The 24,221-nt window shown below is 31.3% G+C and overlaps 1 protein-coding gene across 1 annotated transcript in view; it reads left to right on the forward strand.

The window, feature by feature from the left end:
• Nucleotides 1–22,749, forward strand: part of Oatp26F (Organic anion transporting polypeptide 26F) — a 438,810-nt gene extending 416,061 nt beyond the window's left edge. Inside the window, exons 11-13 of the mRNA XM_081755738.1 lie at nucleotides 8,971–9,153; nucleotides 17,281–17,496; nucleotides 18,262–22,749. Coding sequence (XP_081611864.1) covers nucleotides 8,971–9,153; nucleotides 17,281–17,496; nucleotide 18,262 — 400 coding nt within the window. The 3' untranslated portion in view covers nucleotides 18,263–22,749. The remainder of the gene's footprint in view (nucleotides 1–8,970; nucleotides 9,154–17,280; nucleotides 17,497–18,261) is intronic.
• The last annotated feature ends 1,472 nt before the right edge of the window (nucleotides 22,750–24,221 follow it).

Raw genomic sequence — 24,221 nt, forward strand, 5'->3', positions numbered from 1 at the left:
ATAATACATGGAAGGTTATCTTGGAATTCTTTCTGATTAGGAACTCGGCTGGAAGTGGTTAATGACGAATTTTAATACAATTTGTCCTCATATTGAACTTGGACTCCCCGAAAATCGTTGGACCCCTACGAAATAAATTTCTGCGTACGCCCTTGGCTATATTATGCATCAGACTTCAATATATCGCAAATTTAAGATAATATTTGAATTCTTTGATAGCGAAAACGTACGATTTGACACCAAGATTACTTTCCTAGGTGACTTAGTTCCTTAGTTATGTATGTTGATTGCTTATTTGGCGGCCATATTGGAAAATGGCGTCTGTGGAGATAAGCGACCATAATTGAGATGTCTACCCAAGAAAAAATAGAAAGCGATAAGTCAAAGAACATGATGCAAAAATAAAACTTCGTGCACCCACAAATTTTTACGGACATGTACTGTGGATCCCGGACTAATATATAAGTTACCTTTAGTTTATTAATAAGATATCTCTTCAAGCGGTTTATATTAGAATGAAAAATGCTAATAACTCCAATAATTCTGAGCATTTCTCATGAAATAATTTGCATTGGAATATGATGTAGTACCCCTAAACATGTGTTTTACCTATGTCAGTAAGAAAAATTCTATTCACTTATTGATGAAATTTTAATGTTCATTTTTAATAGGATGTTATTGCCGATTGTATTTGGAAAAAAAAGTCGAATTAAAATTTTGAATGAAATTGAGTCGTATGTCATCTTGCGACTAGTTGTACCAAATAATGAAACGTGTGAATTAGGAGTTTAAATAAAATTTACAGAACATTTCAGGATGTTTGTATATTCTCGGTATTTTTAATTTTCGTAAAAATTAAAAACACAAGATAATTTAGGCTTTTCAGGTAAGAGCTTAAAGAGCCAATTTCTTTGTGACATCAGCAAAGATCAACCTCTTTTCATTGTTGGATCAAAAGATCCAAAATATTTCAATCAAAAATTTTCTTGTACATCTTATATCTGGAGAATTACATATAGTATAGCCAAATCGAAACTATTGCTTAACGCAGAATGATGTGCTTATTCCATAGAAAATACAAAAACTCGATTTAGGGGCCAGTCAAAAATGTTGTGACCCTTGTTCGAAAAACTAATTATTGACCAAGATCGCAATTTTTTTTTTTTTTTTTTTTTTGATCATTCCTAAAATTCTTGTTTTAAGTAACTGTTTTGGAGTAAGGACTTATTAAGTTGTAATCAGATTTATGCAGCTAATTTCCTTGATAAATATTTCCAGTGAAGATCAATCAGATATCACATTTTAGGAGTTAAAATTGTAACGTACAAAATTATAATATGGGGGTTCATGACAAAACTAAGTACTGTAATGCATTTATGCGAACTGCAGCAAAAGTTGAGAGTTACAAGTTCGTTGGCAAAAGAGAGGTTACAAAGGGAATATTACTCCCCCCTAGAAATATTTAAACTCCATCAAAGTTTAATCAATTTGGTACATACAGAAAATTACTTCAGTTTTTGCCAAATAACTTTAGTCTACTTTTATGTTTCCAATAATTCTGTAATTAATTTAGAAATCTAAAATTGTACATAGTGACAGCAGACTTTAAAATAGAAAATTCTGCTTCTTCCGAGAAGTTTACAAATTTTATGTTTGTCCGGGAACAGGTAGAAGCAAAATAGTTTCTAGCGAGGAGAGAACGACTTCCAATCTTGTCATCCTTATTCAAAAAACAAAACAGAACAAAAAAAAAAAAAAGATTTAACTGATTGTTTGTATGATTTATGATTAAATAGCCGCGTTGGAGAAGCAAATTAGAAATTATTAAATTAAACTCAACATTAATGTGCTAGATTACTCATTTAAGGCTATATATATATATATATATATATATATATATATATATATATATATATATATATATTGATGAGAATATGGTTTGGCTGCTGGATTCTAACAGACTCTTTTTTGCTGCTTTGTAGAATTATTTAAATGTGCCAAACTTTTCGTTTGGAATATATTCTTCTGCTTTCTGATTCTATGATATCAGGTGACATGTGTATTACTATGCTTTCCATACGATAGACAAAAGCCTTCCTTAAGGTGGATCACTAGGTGTTCTCGATGCTATGCTAAACGCTGCTTGAATAGTGCTGCGTTGCCAGGTAGTGTCGAATGCTTTCTGGTGCCAGTTAATAAAAGAGGTAATCATGGAATTCTGTTTGAATACTAACTGAAGAAATTAGTTTTCGACCCTTACCGCAATTCACAGCTAAGTTCCACTTCTCGAACTGCAACACTAGAATCCAGGAATTAAACGTACAAATTTGGCAACAACACATTATGGCGTTCTGTACAAGTTTCTTCTCAAAATCTATTTCCTTAAATATAAATTAATATTTAAATAAAATGTGAAACGTAACACAAAAAACGGTCAAACAATATATCTATTTCGTAATAAGATCGTTACTTTAAAATACTTTACACATACAAATAAGCATTTCATAAAATTGAGCACTTCTAGTAAAATCTAACAGCAAGTGCCATCTTGTGTGCTCATTGTAAAACGAATCAAATATTTTCTTTTATTTGTTCTTTTTTCGATATCAAAAGACAACCAAATGAATCAGTGTCTTGTGTTGTAGCTGAAACATAACTTTATAATATGTAACGTTTCATTGCGAAGTAGTTAAGGGAATGAGCTAAAATATGTATTGACTTCCGGGCGGTGATCCACCTTAATATTCTACACACTGCATATTGAAAACTCCGAAAATCTGTACTAAAAACCTGTGAATCTGTATTACAGTTTTTCCGGTATTAAAAAGCCCTACTTTAATTAATGAAAGTTGTACTAAAAATAGATACTGTACAGTGTATAGTATCCTGTGCTATTAACATAGCATAAGACACATTTAAGAAACTCAAGCAGAAAATGAAACGCGTGTTCACTGATGGTATCCTGAATTTGATGTTTGTTGCATATCGCTTTGTGTTTTGTACGTAGTTCTTTATGTCAGGTTGTAAATTTAAAAAAAAGTAATCAATACTACAAATTATACTAAAACATTAATACCCACTTACTCTTCACATTACATTAGTATATAATCAAATACACTATGTTATCGAGCTTTTCCATTATAGATTGTCAGACAATCCACACAATTAGGATACATACAACACACAAATATAATTCAATCTCTGTCGTTTTTCATACTGTGAAGATAAAACCAACTTGTGAATACTCCGATGCTCGTTCCATACATTAGGATGTTACGTAGTTTTCGTTTTGCCTTTGACTCAGTTGTTACCCTACATTTTTTCGATCTTTTCCAACTTTACAAATCTATAATTTAAGAACATTATAAACCGTGCAATCTTTAATATATTTTGAGTCAATTAGTAATTTCGAATGATCGCATTAAATACTAGTATTGAGTATTAATTTTTTTTTAAAAAAAAGGTATACAAAAACAACTAATAATAAAATTTGCATTAATGGACCGTATATCAGGTATAATAATTGCTTTGATGAATAATTACATAATCATAGTTGTGTATTCATATTTTTCAAACTTTCTTTAGAAGTGAGGCACTTTCACTCTTAACAATATGGTCTGTCTAATAATAAATATTAGTACTTCTCTCACAAAACCGGAAGTATTCTAATATTTATAAAAGAGACTTACCATACTTTTGTGATTAGAATAATAATAATAATAATAATAATAATAATAATAATAATAATAATAATAATAATAATAATAATAATAATAATAATAATAATAATAATAATAATAGTTATTACTTACTTGAGATACGTAATCAGAGCTCTCGTGTTTTGAGTTTCTTTCCATTTCTTTGCGACTGTGAGAGTGTTGGGAATAGAAGTTCTAGAGTTGAATGTATTAAATGTTGTTTTCCAGATTATTTTTCTTAGTTATTATCATAGCATACCATAGTGTGTTAGTTCCTTATTAAGGTTATATTATTATGAGCCTCAAGCCATGTGTTTATTATTGTAAATCCTGAAAAAGAACTGCTTACTAAGAAATTGAGAATTGGTAAATTAATATTTAGAGCTATGTTATGACAGATAAGAAAATACCAAACATTCTGCAATATTATTTGAGACACATATCAATATACCTATACATATCTACAGAGTGTTTCAAAACAACACCGACAACGTTTGGGACGTGATTCCTGACACTAAGATAAGACAAAAGTATATACCAACCTTGGTGCACAAATGCTTCCTTTCGGAGTTATAGGCTGCCGGAAACATGAAAAAATTAACTTTAAAGGTCCATAGCTCTAAAACTATGGGACCTACTGTAGTCGGGTCAAGACTTCACTTAGGAACTAATATATGTGGTATCCAAAAAATACGTGTTTCAGAATCCTAAGGTACTCACGAAGCAATTTTTATAGAGGGAGTTTGACTACGGCCATATATACTCTCCAACTACCTCTATAAAAATTGTTCCGGAAGTCCATAGGATTCTAAAACTTGGATATTTGGATAGGAAACATATTGGTTTATAAGTGAAGTCTTGACTCGACAACGGTAGGTCCCATAGTTTTGGAGCTATAGACCTTTAAAGTTGATTTTATTTTCGGCAGCCTATAACTCCGAAAGGAAGCATTTGTGCACCCAAGTTGGTCTATACTGTTTGTCTTATCTTGGTGTCAGGAATCACCTCCCAAACGTTGTCGGTATTGTTTTGAAACACCCCGTATATATATATCATTGAGCTGAAGAAAAATGATGGGTAAGTGTAAATTCTCATGTGTAGATTAAGAAAATCGACAAATTTGTAAACCTTAAAATTGATGTTGTACCATAGACATATCGTCTACTAAGATGAAATTAATATTGAAATATATTCTTAATCAAGCTTTTCATTTTCACACTACCGATACGATAAGAGAACAGTATGTGCGCTACCACGCACTCGGTACGTACTACACATGATGTGCTGGATGCCCCAGGAATATTTATATTTCATTATTAATTACTGGACGGAATTTATAGTTATGTGTTTTAATTAATTTATTTTAATGAATTTTGATATGCATTTGTTCTTTTCTTCTTATTTTATGTTCATTATCATAATTATAATTAGAAGTATAGCCACAGATGCATACTCAACCTGAAAAATAGAAGAAATATTTTTTTTTTAATTTAAAATATAATAGAGATATAACAAATATAAAATGTACATAATCTAAGAATCTACAACCTTCAGACGAATAACCGAAAAAAAATGTTGAATTTATAGTTTATTGCAACGTTCGAAGAATTGTGTGATTTTAGCAAAACTCTCTGTGAAAGCAATCGCTAAGTAAGATTTTGACAAGCAAACTAACTATTCTATATTTCAAAAGAAAGGTGTATAAACTCTTTTTATTCTTTCGTATGCTTTCAACTTTTTACGTTTTTGCATGTTAAACATGAATATCAGGATGAAGTGCTAATTAATTCAGAATTGGAAAGGAATCGCCTTCCCACAGGCGTACAGTATCTACCACAATTTTTGCTAGCTATAATAAAGTAAACAAAAACATCTAAATTTCAGTAAAATCTTTTGAAGATAAATATGTAAATCTATACAATATTTAATCATGTATAATGCTAATAAATTTCGAATCTTTTACCCTTTTAACAAATTCAATCTTTACATAGCAAACTTGATAATTACTAATGAATTTCCTACTAACTATTGCATATGGCTTACAAAACCTACTTAACAATATTGTGAAAAGATTCTACAGTATTTTCTATTTTTGTTATTAAGAGCTTGGTTATTAGTTCAAGATAGAAAACTACAATTCACGACGTCATTATTAAAGATAACATAAACATTTCTAAGAGTTATGGTTTTACATGCACAACGATGTATAATAATAATCATATTATTAATTTATGGATTATATAAATAAAAAGGCCTTATTTAAACAATGCTTACGTAAGTTTGAATACGAATAAATACATGTGAAATTGCGTGTCTTAGCAACCTTCTAATTTACATCATGTTAACAAATACTTCTCTGCGTTTGTCTGGACATGAAGGAATTGTAATAAGGATTCGAATTAAGATAGTTGTTACTATATTAATATTTTGTTATTAATCATGCTTTTGTACTGATATTATGGAATTACTTAACAAACTACATTTAAGCTATCTATATAATACTTACCTGCAAAATACTGTCTAATTTAACCTAATTACAACTGGCTAATAATACTTACTTCTTGAAAGATAAACTTATCTAAATCTCACCTGAAACACGACGTTATGGTTGGTTATCTGAAGATCTCTGGAACATCTTCCTGAAAAGAAGGAAGAGAATATATTAGTATTACAAATTTTATATATATAACCATAACCATAACATGCAAATATTATAGATAGATAGATAGATAGATAGATATAGATATAGATATAGATATAGATAACATTTACATATTATGGTTGAATGTATTGTTATTTCAAGATCTAAAATATATATGTGTGTTAATCTAATCTTTTGTTTTACAGCTCATTTTATCAGTTCGTTGTGTATACATAATGTAATTTTTTTAGTTAATATTTATGTTATATTATGGTGAGACTTCACATATTTGGTTGTCATTGCTGCTTCGAACAAACGTGTCGCCTGTAGTTCTTTCCTATTTCTTTTCATCTTGACCACATTTGTTTTTCGTTTTTCATGTCATTTAGTCTTGTGGCGACTCTATGGGCCAATTCTGTTACAACATTTACAACGAAGGAAAACCTTATTACGTGTTTTTCAAGGAGAAACATAAAATCAAATCATTGAACTGTTAACTTAACGTTCAGAAGGAGGCAGGCAGGGGCAGACCAAGGGCCGGGCAATCCGGGTGACTCCCCGGGCGCCAAAAGGAGCCTCAGAAAGTAAATTTAAATAATTGAAAGTTATTTTAGATCTACCATGTGTAGGAACGCCTCGTGGGACTCGCCATTATGTCGATTGAGTTCGACATTCTTCAAGACATTGACATAGATGTCATTGTCAGACATTTTGCAGACAAAAAAGCTAGAAAGGTTACATTGTAATTGTTGTGAAGCGCTGATAACAAATGTCTTTAAAATTGTTAATTTGTTGTTCATTTTCAGTAATAGTGGAATTTAACTTTATTTATTTATTTTTTCTTAAGTTTTGTTATGCTATTAATTATCACGCCTGAGGCCAAAGGTTGCAAAATTGGGAAAACAATTTGTGTAAATTATTCTAGATTTTAAGGTACTGTTTTTATGGAAGAAAAAGGTATAGACGCTTTCTCATAAAGTTCTCTAAAATAACTTTGATATGGTTTACTTACTTATCAAACTTACAAAACTTAGAAGATTTCTAATACTTGATAAAACCTGTTATTAAGCTTTAGTCTTGTAAGAGTGTTCAGCTTTTGTACAAATTCATGAAATGCGTTTTATGAATGCTGTGGACTTCAACTACTAGGACCTACATAAAAAGGGTTGCTTAAATTGCTGTGCGTAAAGACGTTCAACATATGTATATGATATGTATTAATTGGTATTTCACGTTATTAGAATAGACTGATACATAATCGGATATTGGTAGAATGACTCCTGATGTTATTGATATAATAAAACTATTTACAATACAGCAGTGATCATGTCACCATTAGTAGTATCCAATAAATGCTGTTCGATATTGTTTTTGTTTATACATATCGGTACATAAATAATAATAAAAAAACACAATGTAATTGATACCATATATACATTTTTAAGTACTAAATATACCTATATCATGTATTTGAGTATTAATTTTTCTTTTTGAAAGATATGTTTAAAATATTAAAATCGCTGTAATAAAATGTAAAATATAGGCTAGGACTAGGGGGCGCCAAAAAGTCACTTTTGCCCGGGTGAAAAGTTTTGCCTTGTTCCGCCCCTGGAGGCAGGACAAATATGGTTAAGGAGATATAACCCAAAATTATGGTTATCTCTTAAATGTTAATTTTTGCTTTAATTGTTATATTAACCAATAGTGCAGTGGTTCCCAGTCAACACCTCTAGCGGTAGCAATAATGCTCAGTGTTATATAGTGTCATTATAAAAACTTATTACTATTATTATTATTATTATTATTATTATTATTATTATTATTATTATTATTATTATTATTATTATTATTATTATTATTATTATTATTATTATTTATAATAAAAATATCAAAAAAGTTTGTCGCGATGTCCTGGATGTTCAGTAAAATTTGTCGTCAGTCAAAAAAGGTTGAGAACCATTGAAATAGTGATACATATATAATTCAAAGATCACATGAAGTTTAAACAAATTGATATGCTTGAGCGAATATTCTGATGCGTAGTTTTCGAAAAAATCGAGGAAAAAGAATTTCTATGCCGCTATAAACAATTTTGTTGATTGACAGTAATAATTCATAGTTCATTTAATCTCCTACATGAGATCGTTAAGTTATTTGTGCGTTTACTGCATACGTTAAAATATACTGTTACGTTTAGATGGTACTTGTTTTTGTTGCTTTTTTCTCCTAGTAGTGCAAATATAGCCCTAACAGTGAAGTATGTACTCCTAATTATGATACATACAATCTTAACTCTGACACATACAATTCTAAGTGACCCACATACCAGGGGCGGATCCAGGGCCGACTTCTGGGGGGGGGGTTGTCATACTGCTACTTTTAAGGGCTCCAAACTTTGGGATGGATTTTATTTATATATATAAAATAAGAAAGCTTCCTCTTCTGGGGGGCGATCGCCCCGATCTCCCCCCTGGATCCGCCCCTGCCACATATCACTTGTAAATTTAATCGTGTGTATGTATATATTTATATTTTGATAATTTTAATACTTGTTTGTTTGCTTAAGCAACATTACAAATTGCTTGTTTGTTTGCTTGAGTTGAATTATATGACTTTTTTAAACGTTTATAGGAGTGTTCATGACCGCCATCGTTCGTTTGCTCTGGGTATCCAGTGGTTAGTTGTCCGCATCTGTGGAACCATTCCAGCACCAATGATTTTTGGAGCTCTCATTGACGAATCTTGCATTTTGTGGCAATATTCTTGCGGAGAGAGAGGGGCTTGTAGAGCCTATGACAATTTCTACATGAGCAGGTAATACGATTCCTACTTGGTTATATTTAAAATTTTTGTATAAATGTAGAGCTTCCTAAATAAGTATGCTTCTCGTTATATGACAATGTGTGATGTATACACACATGGTAATAGTTACACACTAAAGAGTAAGTAGCAATCATAACTAATATTGGATGAAGATCTCGATGCTCAATTTCACGCTAAGGACAAGTAACTATTATTAGTAACCTTTGAAGAGGATCTCGAGGCGCATTTAACGTTGAAAAATAAGTAGTAATCAGTAATATCCTTGGAAAAACCTCCTATGTTCATTTACACAACAAAGGGCAAATATCTATCACTTGGAAAAAAATCCATGTTCATTTACAGGGTAAAGAATAAATAAAAATACTTTTAAAACTCCACACTCATTTACAGCGTAAAGAGCAATACCAGTTATTACTAACCTTATATATATATATAAAACTTCATGCTCATTTACAGCTAAAGATTAATTAGAATGAATACTAATATTGGAAGAGAACTTCCATGCTCATTTACATACCGAAGGAAAGGTAACATCTTTATTAACATTGAAAAAAATCCACGCTCATTTACAGGCCAAAGAGCAACTAACAATTACTATTAACCTCGGGGGAAAACGTTATACTCATTTACAGGTCAAACAATCACTATAAAACCTTACAAAAATGCATGTCCATTTACGGACTAAAGGGCAATTCACAATCACTACTTTTTACAAAAAAGGAACTTCAATGCCCATTTATATGCTAAAGAACAAATAACTAATACTAATAACCTTGCAAAAATATTTAAATAAAATAAGCTTCTGCTCATTTACAGCCTAAATATTATATAACAATCATTACCAACCATTGAAGAAAAAACTCTGGTGCTCTGAAAAAGAAAATCTGATGCATTTATCCGCCAAAGAACAAGTAACAATAACTACTAATCATGGAAAAAACTCCATGCTAATTTACGGGCTGAAAAAGGAGTAAAAATGTATGCTAACCTTGGAAAAAACTCCATGCTCATTTACGGGTAACAAGCAATAACAGTTGCTACTAATTAAAAAAAAAAAAAAAATCTTTGGTATTCATTTGCACGTTTAAGAACACGCAACTCTCATTACTAACCTAGGAAAAGAGCTCCGATTCTTATTACCAGCAAAATCGACGTGCTGTCGAATTTTCGCTCTAATTTTGAGAAACTGTCAAGACTACAAAATGATGGCCATCATCAACCCTCATACATTTGCATGTTGCAGCCGGAAACAAGGAAGCAGATACCTGAAAAACAAACAGCTAGGAAGATAAAGTACTGTTTTATTCATTCTTTTCGTGTTATTTTATTTATTTATTTTTCGCCATTTTATTTTCTTGACAATGCTTTCGGTTTAGAATAAAAATGTCTATAATGTTGGCGAGATTCAAGCACGCTGCACCATCACTTAACCCTTGTCCAAAACCAATTCAAGAAATATTACAAACTTTGGGAGATTATGTAATGCATTATGTGTCAAACTAAACATTACACAGATACTTTTCCTGTTCTTCCTATCTGATGAAATATTTAGCGAAAGAGCTTATAAGTTGGGATAGTTGTAATATTTTTATTATCTTCTGGCAAATAATTTGATTCTGGATTCCCAGCATCTGGTATATGTAGTAAAACTTTAGAAGCACATTTAAAAATAGAAAAATAATGTAAAATATGAGACGTTAAAGAATTCTAAAAATACCAAAGAAAAGTTAAATATTGGTAAAACAATTTCAGGGCTGCGAATGTAGAGTAGTGTAATACAAGAGATTATATACAGTAACGACGTAATGTAATAAGGAACTAATGAATAAACTTAATCATAGAAATAATATTTAGATATAACATGAGACAAATATATTAGTAATTTTCAAACGGCATATTAAATGCATCATTCATAGTATATAGTAATTATCACACACACAAAATAATCGAACAAAGCATTTTATTCTTTGTAAAAGAATTGATTTATTTTCTGAAAATTCTTAGAAGATATTAACTAAAAAACCATACTGTGTTTCAAAAAACTCTGTCGTTACAAAAGAAAGAAACAACAAATGAATTAATCAAGAACCATTCTATATTACATTAATGATGGACAATGAATTTCAACAGCACTAATATTCATTATTAGTTCATCGTATGAAATCATTTAACGTCACAGAAGACATTGTGTATCCTTTAAGCTGCAGCGGCGGATGAAAAATGCGAAGTAAATCAAAATGAAGGAAATGATAGAATAAAAATAGTGGAAAAGAAAAGGAGAAATTCCTAGAAAACCTGCAAATACAATGTTACCGTAACTGTTTTAAATTCGACTGATATTTACTAGGCACTACGAAAAATGATGTTAAATTTGAGAGGTAAATGTACTATTCAGGAGAAGTTTACGCGGAGTCAAAATGGCTTCGTTTCAGAGTTATTGACATTCGCAGTCGTGAACAAACTGTTAGTTTAAATAACTGAAATACTTATTACAGTGAGATAATAAGGTATAATATTATATTTGAGAAAATTTACGCATTTAGCAGTTCCAGATATAGCTTATGAAGTCATTTACACTGTAATCATTATCGACAATACAACATTAAGAATGATAAAGAAAGTTGATCAGGTCTTACGTACCATTCTGGAATTTGCCTGGTGAAGTCGAGAATCTGGGAAACTTCCGTCAACATAGTCGGTTCGAACCCATGACTTCTCGATTGCAAAATGAAATGAAATGAAATCTTTAAGTTCTACGTCCCACGTTTATGCCGGCAAGGCTAAAGGAGATGGTGATTATGAGAAATGAATGAAATGGTGGAATGAGGAAAGTAGAAGGAAAGGGGAGGATCTAGAGAAAAACCACGCACACGGTGCTTGTCTACCACAAAGCTCACATGGTGAGAGCTGGGATCGAACCAAGGACCCCAGGCAACAGAGGTGAACGCTCTACCACTGAGTCATCGCGGTTTTTCCAGATTGCAAAGCAAGAGTTGAAGCCACTTTCTTATACCAAGTTGATTTACACTATTATAGTGAAAATATATTACAGTACTTAGACAGTTGAATGAGCGATTACCGACTGTTATTTTTATTAATTAGAAAATCGTCAAAACGTCATGAGAATATATACATGAACGTTTCAGATACAACATTGTAGTTTATTTTACAGTTAAAGGCAAGACAACATCAACAATGCAAAAGAAATTAACAATCAGACACTTCACAGTTAATAAGAATATGGATTGAGATGGAAACAACAAGCAGTGGATCAAATGTAAAAATTAAATGTATTGATTATAGTCCATAGACAGAATTATAAATAACTGTTCAGCATCAGTCGTTAGAAATTGGTTGTACTTTCCAAGTCCGAAGTGATTTGTGAACCTTATTTGTCTTAGGAACTCCAACTATAGGGGAGAGAGCTACATTGTTGGAACGTATAACCACTGAACGACATCACCTATCTGTCTTAGTATACCGTTACGTTTAATATTTTGATTATTTTACATTAAAAGGTAAGATCTGAGATTTTAATTTTACCATGTGTCTATTTGCAAATCTGTGTGTGTGTCAGAAAACATGTAGTTTTTGGCTTTGATCTAGATGCAGTGAATTGAAACAAAATAGAATATGTTGCATGTAAAATTATGAATACGAATTTCTTGTGCAGAGTCGAGTGATTTGATGTTCTTATCAGGAAGATATAAATACCAGAATAGAGGTATAAATATCATATTAAAAATAATCCTGTCATTGTCTAATGGAAAGAGAGTAGAAAGCCTTAATTAATCTTTGTTGTTGTTCTTGAAATGTGTACAACATACACTGATAAGTTTATGAATATATCAAGAGTTAGGTAAACAACGAATATCTTGCTATTTCTTTGATTGAAGTTACTTTCAGCGCTGACAATGTTGCAGTTGCATCTGATATGGTATATAGTATAGAACAGCGTTTCTCAATCTTTTTCATTCATGGAACCCTTTCACGTCCAAAATAAAATGGTGGAACCCACAAAAATAGTATTAAATTTTTCGCCAATATGTAATAATAATGTCATTTATTATGCACTATCATTGAACAGAAAAGCACTTTTTTTTTTTTTTTTTTTTTTTTTTTTTTTTTTTAGATTTGGTATTATTATGTAAGTTAGCATCACACTATTATTTTTAAATGTAATAAATTTAAATTACTGTAAATGATCACTTTTAAACTGTTTTATATGCACATGAAAATGTAGGTCTTCAAAAATAATAAATTACTGTAAATATGAAATTTTATATGCACTCGAGAAATTAGGTTTTCATAAACACTTTAAAATAGTGAATTACTGTTACTAACTGGTTCATATTAGCTCTTCTATCTAAATAACTTGAACTAAAAAAAACAAAATCACTGAACAGAGCAAAGTTTATTTTAAAATAATAACTGTGTGAGAGTTTCACCAGGTAACTGAAGATATTGGCTTCATCAGACACTGTCTTGTTTATGTTTCCGTTCAAGTATGTACGTTCCCTAGATGGTAAATAGTTGCTAAACTGATTCGCTTTAGGGAGGGTTGTGTTGTAGACCTTTACGATGCAAAGGTTAGAGTTTCACTGATCAGGGAGCAGGGTAAGCAATTATGACATTAGCTAGACTTTAATCAAGAACGTGATCAGCAAGTGATTCTGTGAAGCCGTGTTCAGTTCTCCAACAAAGGGGGAAAAGAACACACCCTTGCACACAAGCCATCACCAGCTTGCAGGCGAAACTTCCTAGAATGGCCATGCAAGAGAATTCTCCGACCCAAAGACAGGTGGTAAATAGTCTAAATTTATCTTTGGGAACTGGCAACCGCGTCTTGCGCAAACGACTGAATCTTGAAAATATGTTCAAGGCTAGAGGTTAAAACTTACCTATTCACCGATGGAAATGCAAGTGTGGTACTTGGAAGCTGTAAGAGTGGCATCTGATAAACCAAAGGTGGTGGTACATTGGATGAGGCATGAGTGTATCTTTCCGACTGCAGCAAACCAAGAGCCATTATGTACAAAGACAAAGACGCAAAGCGCTTTACAAAGTCGGTCCGAGTACGCAAAGAAGCTTTCCCGAAAGGGTCCACGGCGGTTGGCCGCTACTGCCATAGGTAAACTGAATATTCGCATGGTGAAACAGAACTGCGAAATCACTCGTAGTACTATCAGAAGATCTTGGGGCTGATCCACGATCAGAAAGTGCCAAAAATGTAAGGAAACGAGATCACGTGCTCCGCATTTCAAGACAAAGCTTCATCACACAGCTACCAGAATATGGAGGAGGCTACTGAAATACCATACCTTTCAACAATATATTTGTGAAGTCTCTAACGCAAGTTCAATGGAATTCTGTGGATTTCGACTGTTTAAAAGTGTTTTGCGCAAGAAGCATGTGACAATTGTGAGTGAACTCTGAAAAGTTGTGAGAGAAGAATGATTCTCGTACTTTTCAATTTTTCATGTATTCTTTTCAATTATGGGAAAAAAAGCTCGGCTTCTTTCCCTTACTTTACTGGCTTAACTTCTAGTAGTTAAAGGGGTTAGAATCCGCATCATGAGATTTCATATATTCATTTTGCAGAGCAAGAGGATCATATATCGTGTTTGGTGGCGTATAAGATGCTCTTTTCACATGGTTTTGTTTACCGTGCAATGATTCAACTCTGTACTAAATCTTGCAACCTTAATTTAACTCATTTCCAGATTGTCATAAAATGATATTTTACGTGCTTTTCTTTAACTCTCAATGGTTCAACCGTGTCCTTAAATCTTATAATCTTAATTTAACTCATTTCCTGACGTCATACAATGATGATATTTTATATGCTTTTCTTTAACTCTTAATGGTTCAACCGTGTCCTCAAATCTTATAACCTTAATTTAACTCATTTCCTGACGTCATACAATGATGATATTTTACATTTTTTTTTAACTTTCAAATGGTTCAACGGTGTCCTCAAATCTTATAATCTTAATTTAACTCATTTCCTGACGTCATACAATGATGATATTTTACATGCTTTTTGTTAACTCTTAATGGTTCAACCGTGTTTTCAAATCTTATAACCTTAATTTAACTCATTTCCTGACGTCATACAATGATGATATTTTACATGCTATGCTTTTCTTTAACTCTTAATGGTTCAGCCGTGTCCTCAAATCTTATAACCTTAATTTAACTCATTTCCCGACGTCATACAATGATGATATTTTACATTTTTTTTAACTTTCAATGGTTCAACCGTGTCCTCAAATCTTATAACCTTAATTTAACTAATTTCCTGACGTCATACAATGATGATATTTTACATTTTTTTTCTTTAACTCTCAGTGGTTCAACCGTGTTCTCAAATCTTATAACCTTAATTTAACTAATTTCCTGACGTCATACAATGATGATATTTTACATGCTTTTCTTTAACTCACAATGGTTCAACCATGTTCTCAAATCTTATAACCTTAATTTAACTCATTTCCTGACATCGTACAATAATGAAAGCTTGTATAGTTACCTAAGTCGAGTGACAATATAATATTCCACTGTTGCTTTTATATATTTCCATATATTTAAATGTTTTTAAATTACATCTGTTGTTTGATTTTAAAGATCGATATCAACTTTCGTATGCAACCAGCTTCACTCGTGAGTAAAGCGGGATTATCTAGTACACAGAGATTAACATTCCCACGTTCGAACACAATTTCATATTGTTCATGATTTTTCATAACGTATTTGAAAAATAATAAAATAGAACATATTAAAATCATACTTTTTTAAAAAATATAACAAACAAAATATAACAAATCGTACCCAAAAGAAAAAAAATAAAATAATTTTTAAAAAACATGATTTCTTTCAAAGCAATTTAAAAAACAAAATAAAATAAAAATATATAATGCATGACTATAAAGAGAAGCAGATGAGTACTCTCATATGGAATGAATTTATAAATTCTTCAATTCTCATGTAAATCAAATGATGGTATATGAGAGCACTTCTCACACATTTTGTTTTAGTCATGCATAAATAGAAATGTGCAACAGCATTCCAGCTGCATACAATTCAGTAACTCAGTAAATGTAGTTTGGATACAATCGCTTTATTTACCGTTTCATGGCGTACATACTCAATGATGATTTCAATGAAACTTGTAACATACACAAAATTTCTCTAGTAACTAACGAGTTCAATATTACTTCTTTTTTCTATTTTGCATCACGGAGGTGCGACTTTTCTGAGTACTCTTTATATTTCTGTGAATATGTTACTGAAAGGATGATTCAAAATTTTGACTATCTACTTTGTCTTTCTGATTCTGAATTAATCCATTTTGACTGTTGCGAAATTCGCCTATCAGAGCTCCGAGCAAAGTAATGATCGCGTACCAGGTTAACTGATGAACTAATAGGGATTAAAACATTTACTTCAGTTAAGGAAAGTAAAAGGTACAGAATATTTGCTTCTGAGCAAAGCTTTTAGTGTTTCTCGAAGTAATTACCGCATTTGCCGCCGTATAATGGGCACTTTTTTTCTTGCTTTGAGAGTAAGCCCAAAAATGGGTGCATCGTATACGCCGAAGATTTTTGATTATTTCTGTTTCAATAAATATTTCAGTTACTTGATCTCTTCCTTGTTTTCTTACGATGTCCAACAGCATTAAAGTCACATATAGTTCTTCAGTGAATGTATTGTGAATACAATCGCTTTATTTACGGTTTCATAGTATGTATACTTATTTTTGGACTCATATGCACTATAGACATTCTCAGACGCGCGTGCGATTCTACATTTAGTTAATGATTGTTAGCTCTACATATGTTTCTTGTTTAAATATCACTTTACATTAAAATAAATAAATCAATAAAATCTTTATAGTAATATGTACTCAAAATTGAATGCAGAAAATAGGATTCATTTTATACGCAGGCGAATACGGTATTCTTCGAGTGTCATAGACTATAGTTTCTGTTATTAAATTTCTCATATTTGTATTTAATTAGAAGATATGCTCATCATATTAATGAATTCATGTACTACCTAATTAATTAATAATAAACTAACAAAACATTAAATCGTAAAATCTCCTTCTCATTACAGGTACCTTCTAGCATTGGCTTTACTTGGCAAAGCGTTGACCTTACTATTCTACTTCTTAGCGTGGAAATTCTACGAACCTCCAGACTGCGTAACGTTGCAAGGGGAGACCCCTGTGATTCAGTCCCCAAGCACTCCCAGTGTAGCTACTGTTGCTGACAAGTTTCCACATGTTGCTAATGGAACCATCGTTTACCCTACAGAACAAACAACGCAGTAGTGAGTAGTGATGATAGAAAGTAGGCTTAGATAGAATGCGCAATGAAGTGCATGTGTGCGTGTGTAATCATGTCTTTCCAAGAAAAAAAAATCCATATTTTTTGATCTCAATGCTTCATTGCGTTACTGGAGCAAATGAGACGGATACGTGTCATAAAAGGAAAAATAACGCACAAATGTATTACTGAATCATACATGTCATAAAGAGAGAAATGTTGCATATGTATGATCGCAAAAATAAATGCATATCATGTATTGGCAGTACATTGGATAATATCCTATTTTTTGTGTTGTCAATTATCATACAGTTATCGTGGCATATGGTATGATATATTGATACACCTTCATAATTGCTCATTGGAAGTATTTGTGTTTAATAGAATACTAAGAAAATATTGTTTTATAGTTTTACATCAAAAGAAAGTGTTTAGCAAAATTACATGAGAGCGTTATGCTGCTTACGTTACTTACTTCAGATGTGAATTCTGATCGTAGGAGATAATTGTTTTATAAACAGGATAAACTTGATAATGTAGCATGGGTATCAAGTAAGTAGGAACATGATAACATTTTACAATATACTTTATACGTTCATTTAAGTTGGTATATTGTAGGAAGTGATGTAAACTATCTCGATATTACATCGTGGATAACATGAGATGAATAATTCAGAACAAACTATAATATTTGATAAATGTTAATAGAAGCTGTATTTTTTTTAATTAAGAACTTTAATGGTCTTTCTTTTTGTTCATATATTTTCAGGCAATTGTGTACATTACAACGCATTCTAGGTGAAAAAAGATCTATAATTCACAATGTATAACTGTGCAAAAGTAAAGTAAGTTTAATTTGAATTTTTTTTTCTTACTAGTAAAAGAATTTAAGACTTTAAAGAATGAAGAAAGGATGAGAATTTTAAATTACGTATGTTTTTTTTAAGTTTGGAATCGGTAACTTATTACCATGAAATACTTTTTGTACATTACTTTTGTTTGTGATTAACGTATTTTTGTTATTTTGATAAACTATTGATTTCTATTTACTGATTGAAGGTATAAGGTACATATTCATAAGAAACGTGACTTACCTTACCTCGTATTATCTTCATCTTCCTTTAATTGAAATTCTCAATTCCTGGAATTTTCTTCAACAACGGTTTTATTATGTCACCGGATGCCTTTCTTCACATCTCTGATTATAATTTGTATCTTTCGTGTAAAATTCAAATTTTATCCGGAGTGTTCCGTAAACTTTATTTCAGTTGTTAATTATCAGCTATTACCTGTCACTATAATTTTAACAGTTCACTTGTTATTGTGAAAGAATTAGTTCTTCAATTGACAATTACAAGTTATGAAATTCCACAGATACCGTCAATAAAATAACTTGGTCTTTCACAATGAGTTGGAGATGTAAAGAAAAGAATCTGGTGACAATGAAACCATTTACTGAAGAAGATTCCCGTGAGGATTGAAAATTTAAATTAAAGGAAGGTAATGGAGGTATAAGGTAAGTCACGTTTCCTATTGACTTCTATAATTTAAATTCAATAAAAGTTTGAGATTTTAATTTTACTATTTATTGTGTTTTGGTCTTTTAAGCATTTTAGTTTTAATTTTTAATTATGTAAACAATAGAACTATGGTGGTATATTGTATATAGCACTTACTAAATCTCATTCAATTGACTTTTTGAATGAGAGATATAATTTGTTTAAGTTTTCTTACCCAAGATAATGAAAAAAGTTTATCTTACGGTATTTTGTTCAATGTGTCTCACAAAAAGAATTCAAAAATATGTGTTACACTATTAAATTTGCCAATCAACCTAAAAAGCAGAATTAGTCGATTTTGACTTCATTGTTTGTATTTTGTATTTTAGGAATCGATCAATTTCAGACGAATAAATAATAATAAAAATTCATGGAATACATGAAGTAAATATACGTAAGTTTGATAGATTCGATTTAAGATTAGAACACTGAATAAAATTACCACAATGGTGGTTGAAGATTCAGAAATATGAAAGGAACTAATAAAAGTATTGATAAGGGACAATAAAGGTGTTTATTATTATCCAATGAAAATTCTAATGGCAGCTACACTTAACGAATTTTTAAAAATATTATTTAAATTACTAGCAGTTATTAAACAAAGATAAGCGAATTGGGCTCTAAATAACTCAAAATATTCTTTTCGTATAGTTGAACCATCCCGGGGCCACAATTTGGACAATTCACTGATAAAATCTGTCACTTGGCAAAGGAAGCTTAACGTCTAGGTAACTTTTTCATATAGACCAGCGCTCGTCAAAGTTATGAAGCTTCTGAGCTATCGTACTGTTTTTAAATCCTAAGCGGTCGTCAAAGTTATGAAGCTTCTGAGCTATCGTACTGTTTTTAAATCCTAAGCGGTCGCCAAAGTTATGAAGCTTCTGAGCTATCGTACTGTTTTTAAATCCTAAGCGGTCGCCAAAGTTATGAAGCTTCTGAGCTATCGTACTGTTTTTAAATCCTAAGCGGTCGTCAAAGTTATGAAGCTTGTGAGCTATCGTACTGTTTTTAAATCCTAAGCGGTCGTCAAAGTTATGAAGCTTGTGAGCTATCGTACTGTTTTTAAATCCTAAGCTGTCGCCAAAGTTATGAAGCTTCTGAGCTATCGTACTGTTTTTAAATCCTAAGCGGTTGCCAAAGTTATGAAGCTTGTGAGCTATCGTACTGTTTTTAAATCCTAAGCGGTCGTCAAAGTTATGAAGCTTGTGAGCTATCGTACTGTTTTTAAATCCTAAGCGGTCGCCAAAGTTATAAAGCTTCTGAGTTATCGTACTGTTTTTAAATCCTAAGCGGTCGCCAGTTATGAAGCTTCTGAGCTATTGTAATGTTTCTAAATCCTACTATGAGCTCCAACCAAAAGAACTATCAACTTCTTTTTTAAAATCTTACATTTGTTTATTACCTATCAAGGGGAGGAATCAAGGTTAGCTAACCGGAGCGTTACCGAGATCTATCGAAAACGTCTCTGCGAGCTACTAGTAGCACGCGATCTACGGTTCAGTGATTGCTAATATAGACAGAATACAACTAACTAAAGTAACGCGGTAGCAATATCATAGACAACGTAAACCTCACTGCTATGTTATCCTTTACAAAGAAAGAATTGTAGATAGTATGCACTCTCCAACACCTTTTATGTATTTACTCAAAATGTTTGAGCGACAATGATGGCAAATACCGCCCATACTTGCGCTTTCTTCGCTCTAACACTCTGTGTTATTTGTCTGCCTCCTTTCGATGGTGATCACACTTCTGACGTATCATGTCGTAAATTCTCCTGTGTAAGCATGAGCATTAAGGCATTATAAAACATTTTTTCTAAATAAACAGTTAGTAGTCATTGTATGGTGTCTCCTCCATTGTTTACCTGACGCAGCATAAGAGAAGCGCTAATAGAATAAACCATTTCAGGACAGTAAGAAATGACTTCTATAAAAATAATAATAAATTTGCACTCATTATATGGTGGCCTCCCAGATTCTTCAACATCACGATTTTTTTTCTGAAAGAAAGCACAACAAGAATACAAAACAAACATCAGAACAAAATGCAAAAACACATGTAAACGCAAAGAGTTGAACTTAACCAGAAAGGCATATTTCCTTCCGGAACATCTAGAAGCTTCAAATAATGTAAAAAGAGAATATTTTCATTACAAGCCTTAATGAAACTGAAGAAAGTAATTCTTGATTACGCTATAATAACTCATACTCCGACCTTTGAAGAGTTATTATCGAATATTTGTCATAAACAGAACACTATTATGACGTTCTGATAATTGGTTATAAATGACAAGATTTTTGAATATTTAAATTTGGATAAAATACTCTTCACGACATAATTTACTCTATATAACGGCTGTTTCGGAATATATCATTTTCTCTACCTATTTCGTTACTGTATACATTAATAAAACAGTTTTTTAACGCAAACTACGAACAATGTACTTCCTTAAACTCGATATATTTGCTATATTTAGTTTTATTCGTATATACATCTGTAGAAAGAAACATTTAAAATACATGTATTTTTAAAAGTAAATTTAGGAGTCAAATTTGTTTTGTTGCCTCCCCAAGGTCCTCGTTTTACGACGAATTTATGTAGATTGTTGTCTAATGTAGAATAAAATATATTTTCTTGTATTAATTTTCACAAAGATATACGAATGTATATTATATATATAGTAAAACTCTTTAATTATGTAGATTTTTTAGTTTATCACAAGTCTCTTTAAATTACATTGCAAGCACTTGAAATGTTAGAAATTTGTAAAGTTAAAATATGTTGAGTTGACAAATTTTTGTTACTTTATTTTTGTATTTGTTTATTTTATTATTATGTTGAAGAGTACAAGTTTACAACTTTTGTGAAGATCTTTAATTAACGACCTTTTGTAAACTGAAGATATAGGCATGCAAATATTCGATATAAAAAATACTGATATTTTGCAGAAATATTCATGGAATTTGTTTATTTATTCACACCGTTTTCTACTTTGTGATACACATATAATATCTTTAAGATTCTATTAAAAATAATTGAATGTTGTAATCTAAAATAATTTGATATAGATAGATTATATTGTGAGATATCGCAAAGTTTGAATCCTTTGGAAAAGGATTTATATAGATTTACTAACAATACGGTTTTGTGCAGTAAGAAATATTATGGAAGAAATTATAAGAAATGAATGTTGTATCATCCAGTCCGTATTCAATAGTATATGTCCATGTGGAGCTGACATTTGAAGTAGAAATGCTAAAATCATGTCCAAAGAAGTACAAACTTTCAGAATAGGAGCTTTTCGAAATGATTATAAGAGAAGCTTTCGGTATATGATGCCTAAAATGTTAATGAAAGAAAATGGTGTACAAAGAAAGAATAGGCATAGAAATAGAAGACCAATAGAAGGCTAATTCATTTTCATAATGAGTATTATCTGAAACTAATGAAACTCTTCTTAGCAACGACCGTATGTCAAAAGCCAGCGGTTAGTATCGTTTGTACTCACTATTACGTAAAAATGATCCTTTCTAGACGGAGAGGTACAGACTTCAAATTTCTGCCTCAGCCTAATAAAGTTAAACACACACCAAATCATGAGTTTTTAGAGGCTTAAAACTTAAATATTTAGGGATGCTTGATCTCAATACATGCTTTCTAGAAGAGGTTGAATACTGCAATTTAACTCTCTTCATATATATATATATATAAACTATGAAATCTCAAATTTAGGTTTGGTGCCTGTGGATCAATTTCATAAGATTGAAAGTGAACAGAAGTCCTGCCAGACAAGAGCGCCCATCTTTCTGCATCTAGGAAGTGTGTAAGAGATCACAATCAGTAGAGAACTGAATATGTTCTCAATCTACACAATGAAAAAATAGGGCACCGATGTATTATAGGCAAAGGCTGTGTATTATAGCAGTGTTTTCACACTCGTCTAAAGCACAGCAATAGAAGAGGAACAAGATTAGTATACTATTCCAAACTTTTTCCGCCCACATTCAATAAAATATATTAATTTTTAATTTCTATATCTCAGCAAACATATTACTTGAAGAAAAAAATATAACTTCGGTATATTTGTAAATAATTCAGGTATTGAATGATATTGTCTTTTTAATTATTTACTTAAAACTTACCAAAACCATGACTCATTCACAGTTTAAAAAAAAAAATAGTAATAATAATCATAAGGTGCAACTCCGACCACCGAAAATTCAGCCTTTGCATACAAAAAATAGGATATTGGAAAAGATAATAACTAAATTTTGATTTTGTCTAGATTGTATGGTCCAGTATGTGTATACGGTCATGATAACACCAAGAACAAGCTATTTTTTAATGTAAATACCTGTTTGTATGGATACCACATTTGAAGTTCAATTTTTATGGCAGAATTTAAGTAGGAAAATTAAATTGATTTTGATTAATACACAATTTTTACAGTTTATCTCAATTTTTACCACAAATTACGCCCGTACAAATCCTGTTCTCGAATTTTAAACAATAGTTGTAAACTGTAATTTTGTTTAATAAGAACATTCTAATGGTTCTGAGTTGTGATTATTTTGCAGTTATAAACTATCATTAGATTTTCAGTTTTATAAATACAGATTTAAGTGAACGCGAGTACTTCTTTTACATTTTACCCTTGTGCTTTACTTACCTAATATCTTCAAATTTCAAATTGTTATATTAATTAAAGAAAGAACATGATATTTTAAATACATATCGTCGTGTAAGATGTAATACCTCATATGTCCAATTTTTGCGATATTGAGTTTTTGGCATAAACCTGATGAGAACAACATAACCCACGTTCTAGCAAGTACGAACTCGTACGTCACAAGAAATCGATAGTTGAGAAACAATAGACTATAGTGTTGGCTTGTATGTCGATTGTTGGCAATTTCAGGTGATACCTCGTATGGCAGCGAGTTTAATATATTATAGATGTGTGTGTTGTGATGCAAGCAACCATGTCAGCGTTTTTTCAAGGTACTTCCTAAAGAATAAGAAAGTAATAGAAAAATTATTAAATGCACTTTTTAGAAGGCCTGAAATATCAATATTGTGAATAGATGTAGTGAAGTGTTTTTCGGCTCCTGAAAAAGTAAGAAATTAGATATACGAAGTATCACATCATAAACGACGATATGTTATA

This window comes from Thermobia domestica, chromosome 4 (assembly GCF_964235325.1).
Source record: "Thermobia domestica chromosome 4, izTheDome1.hap1.1, whole genome shotgun sequence".
NCBI lineage: Eukaryota > Metazoa > Arthropoda > Insecta > Zygentoma > Lepismatidae > Thermobia > Thermobia domestica.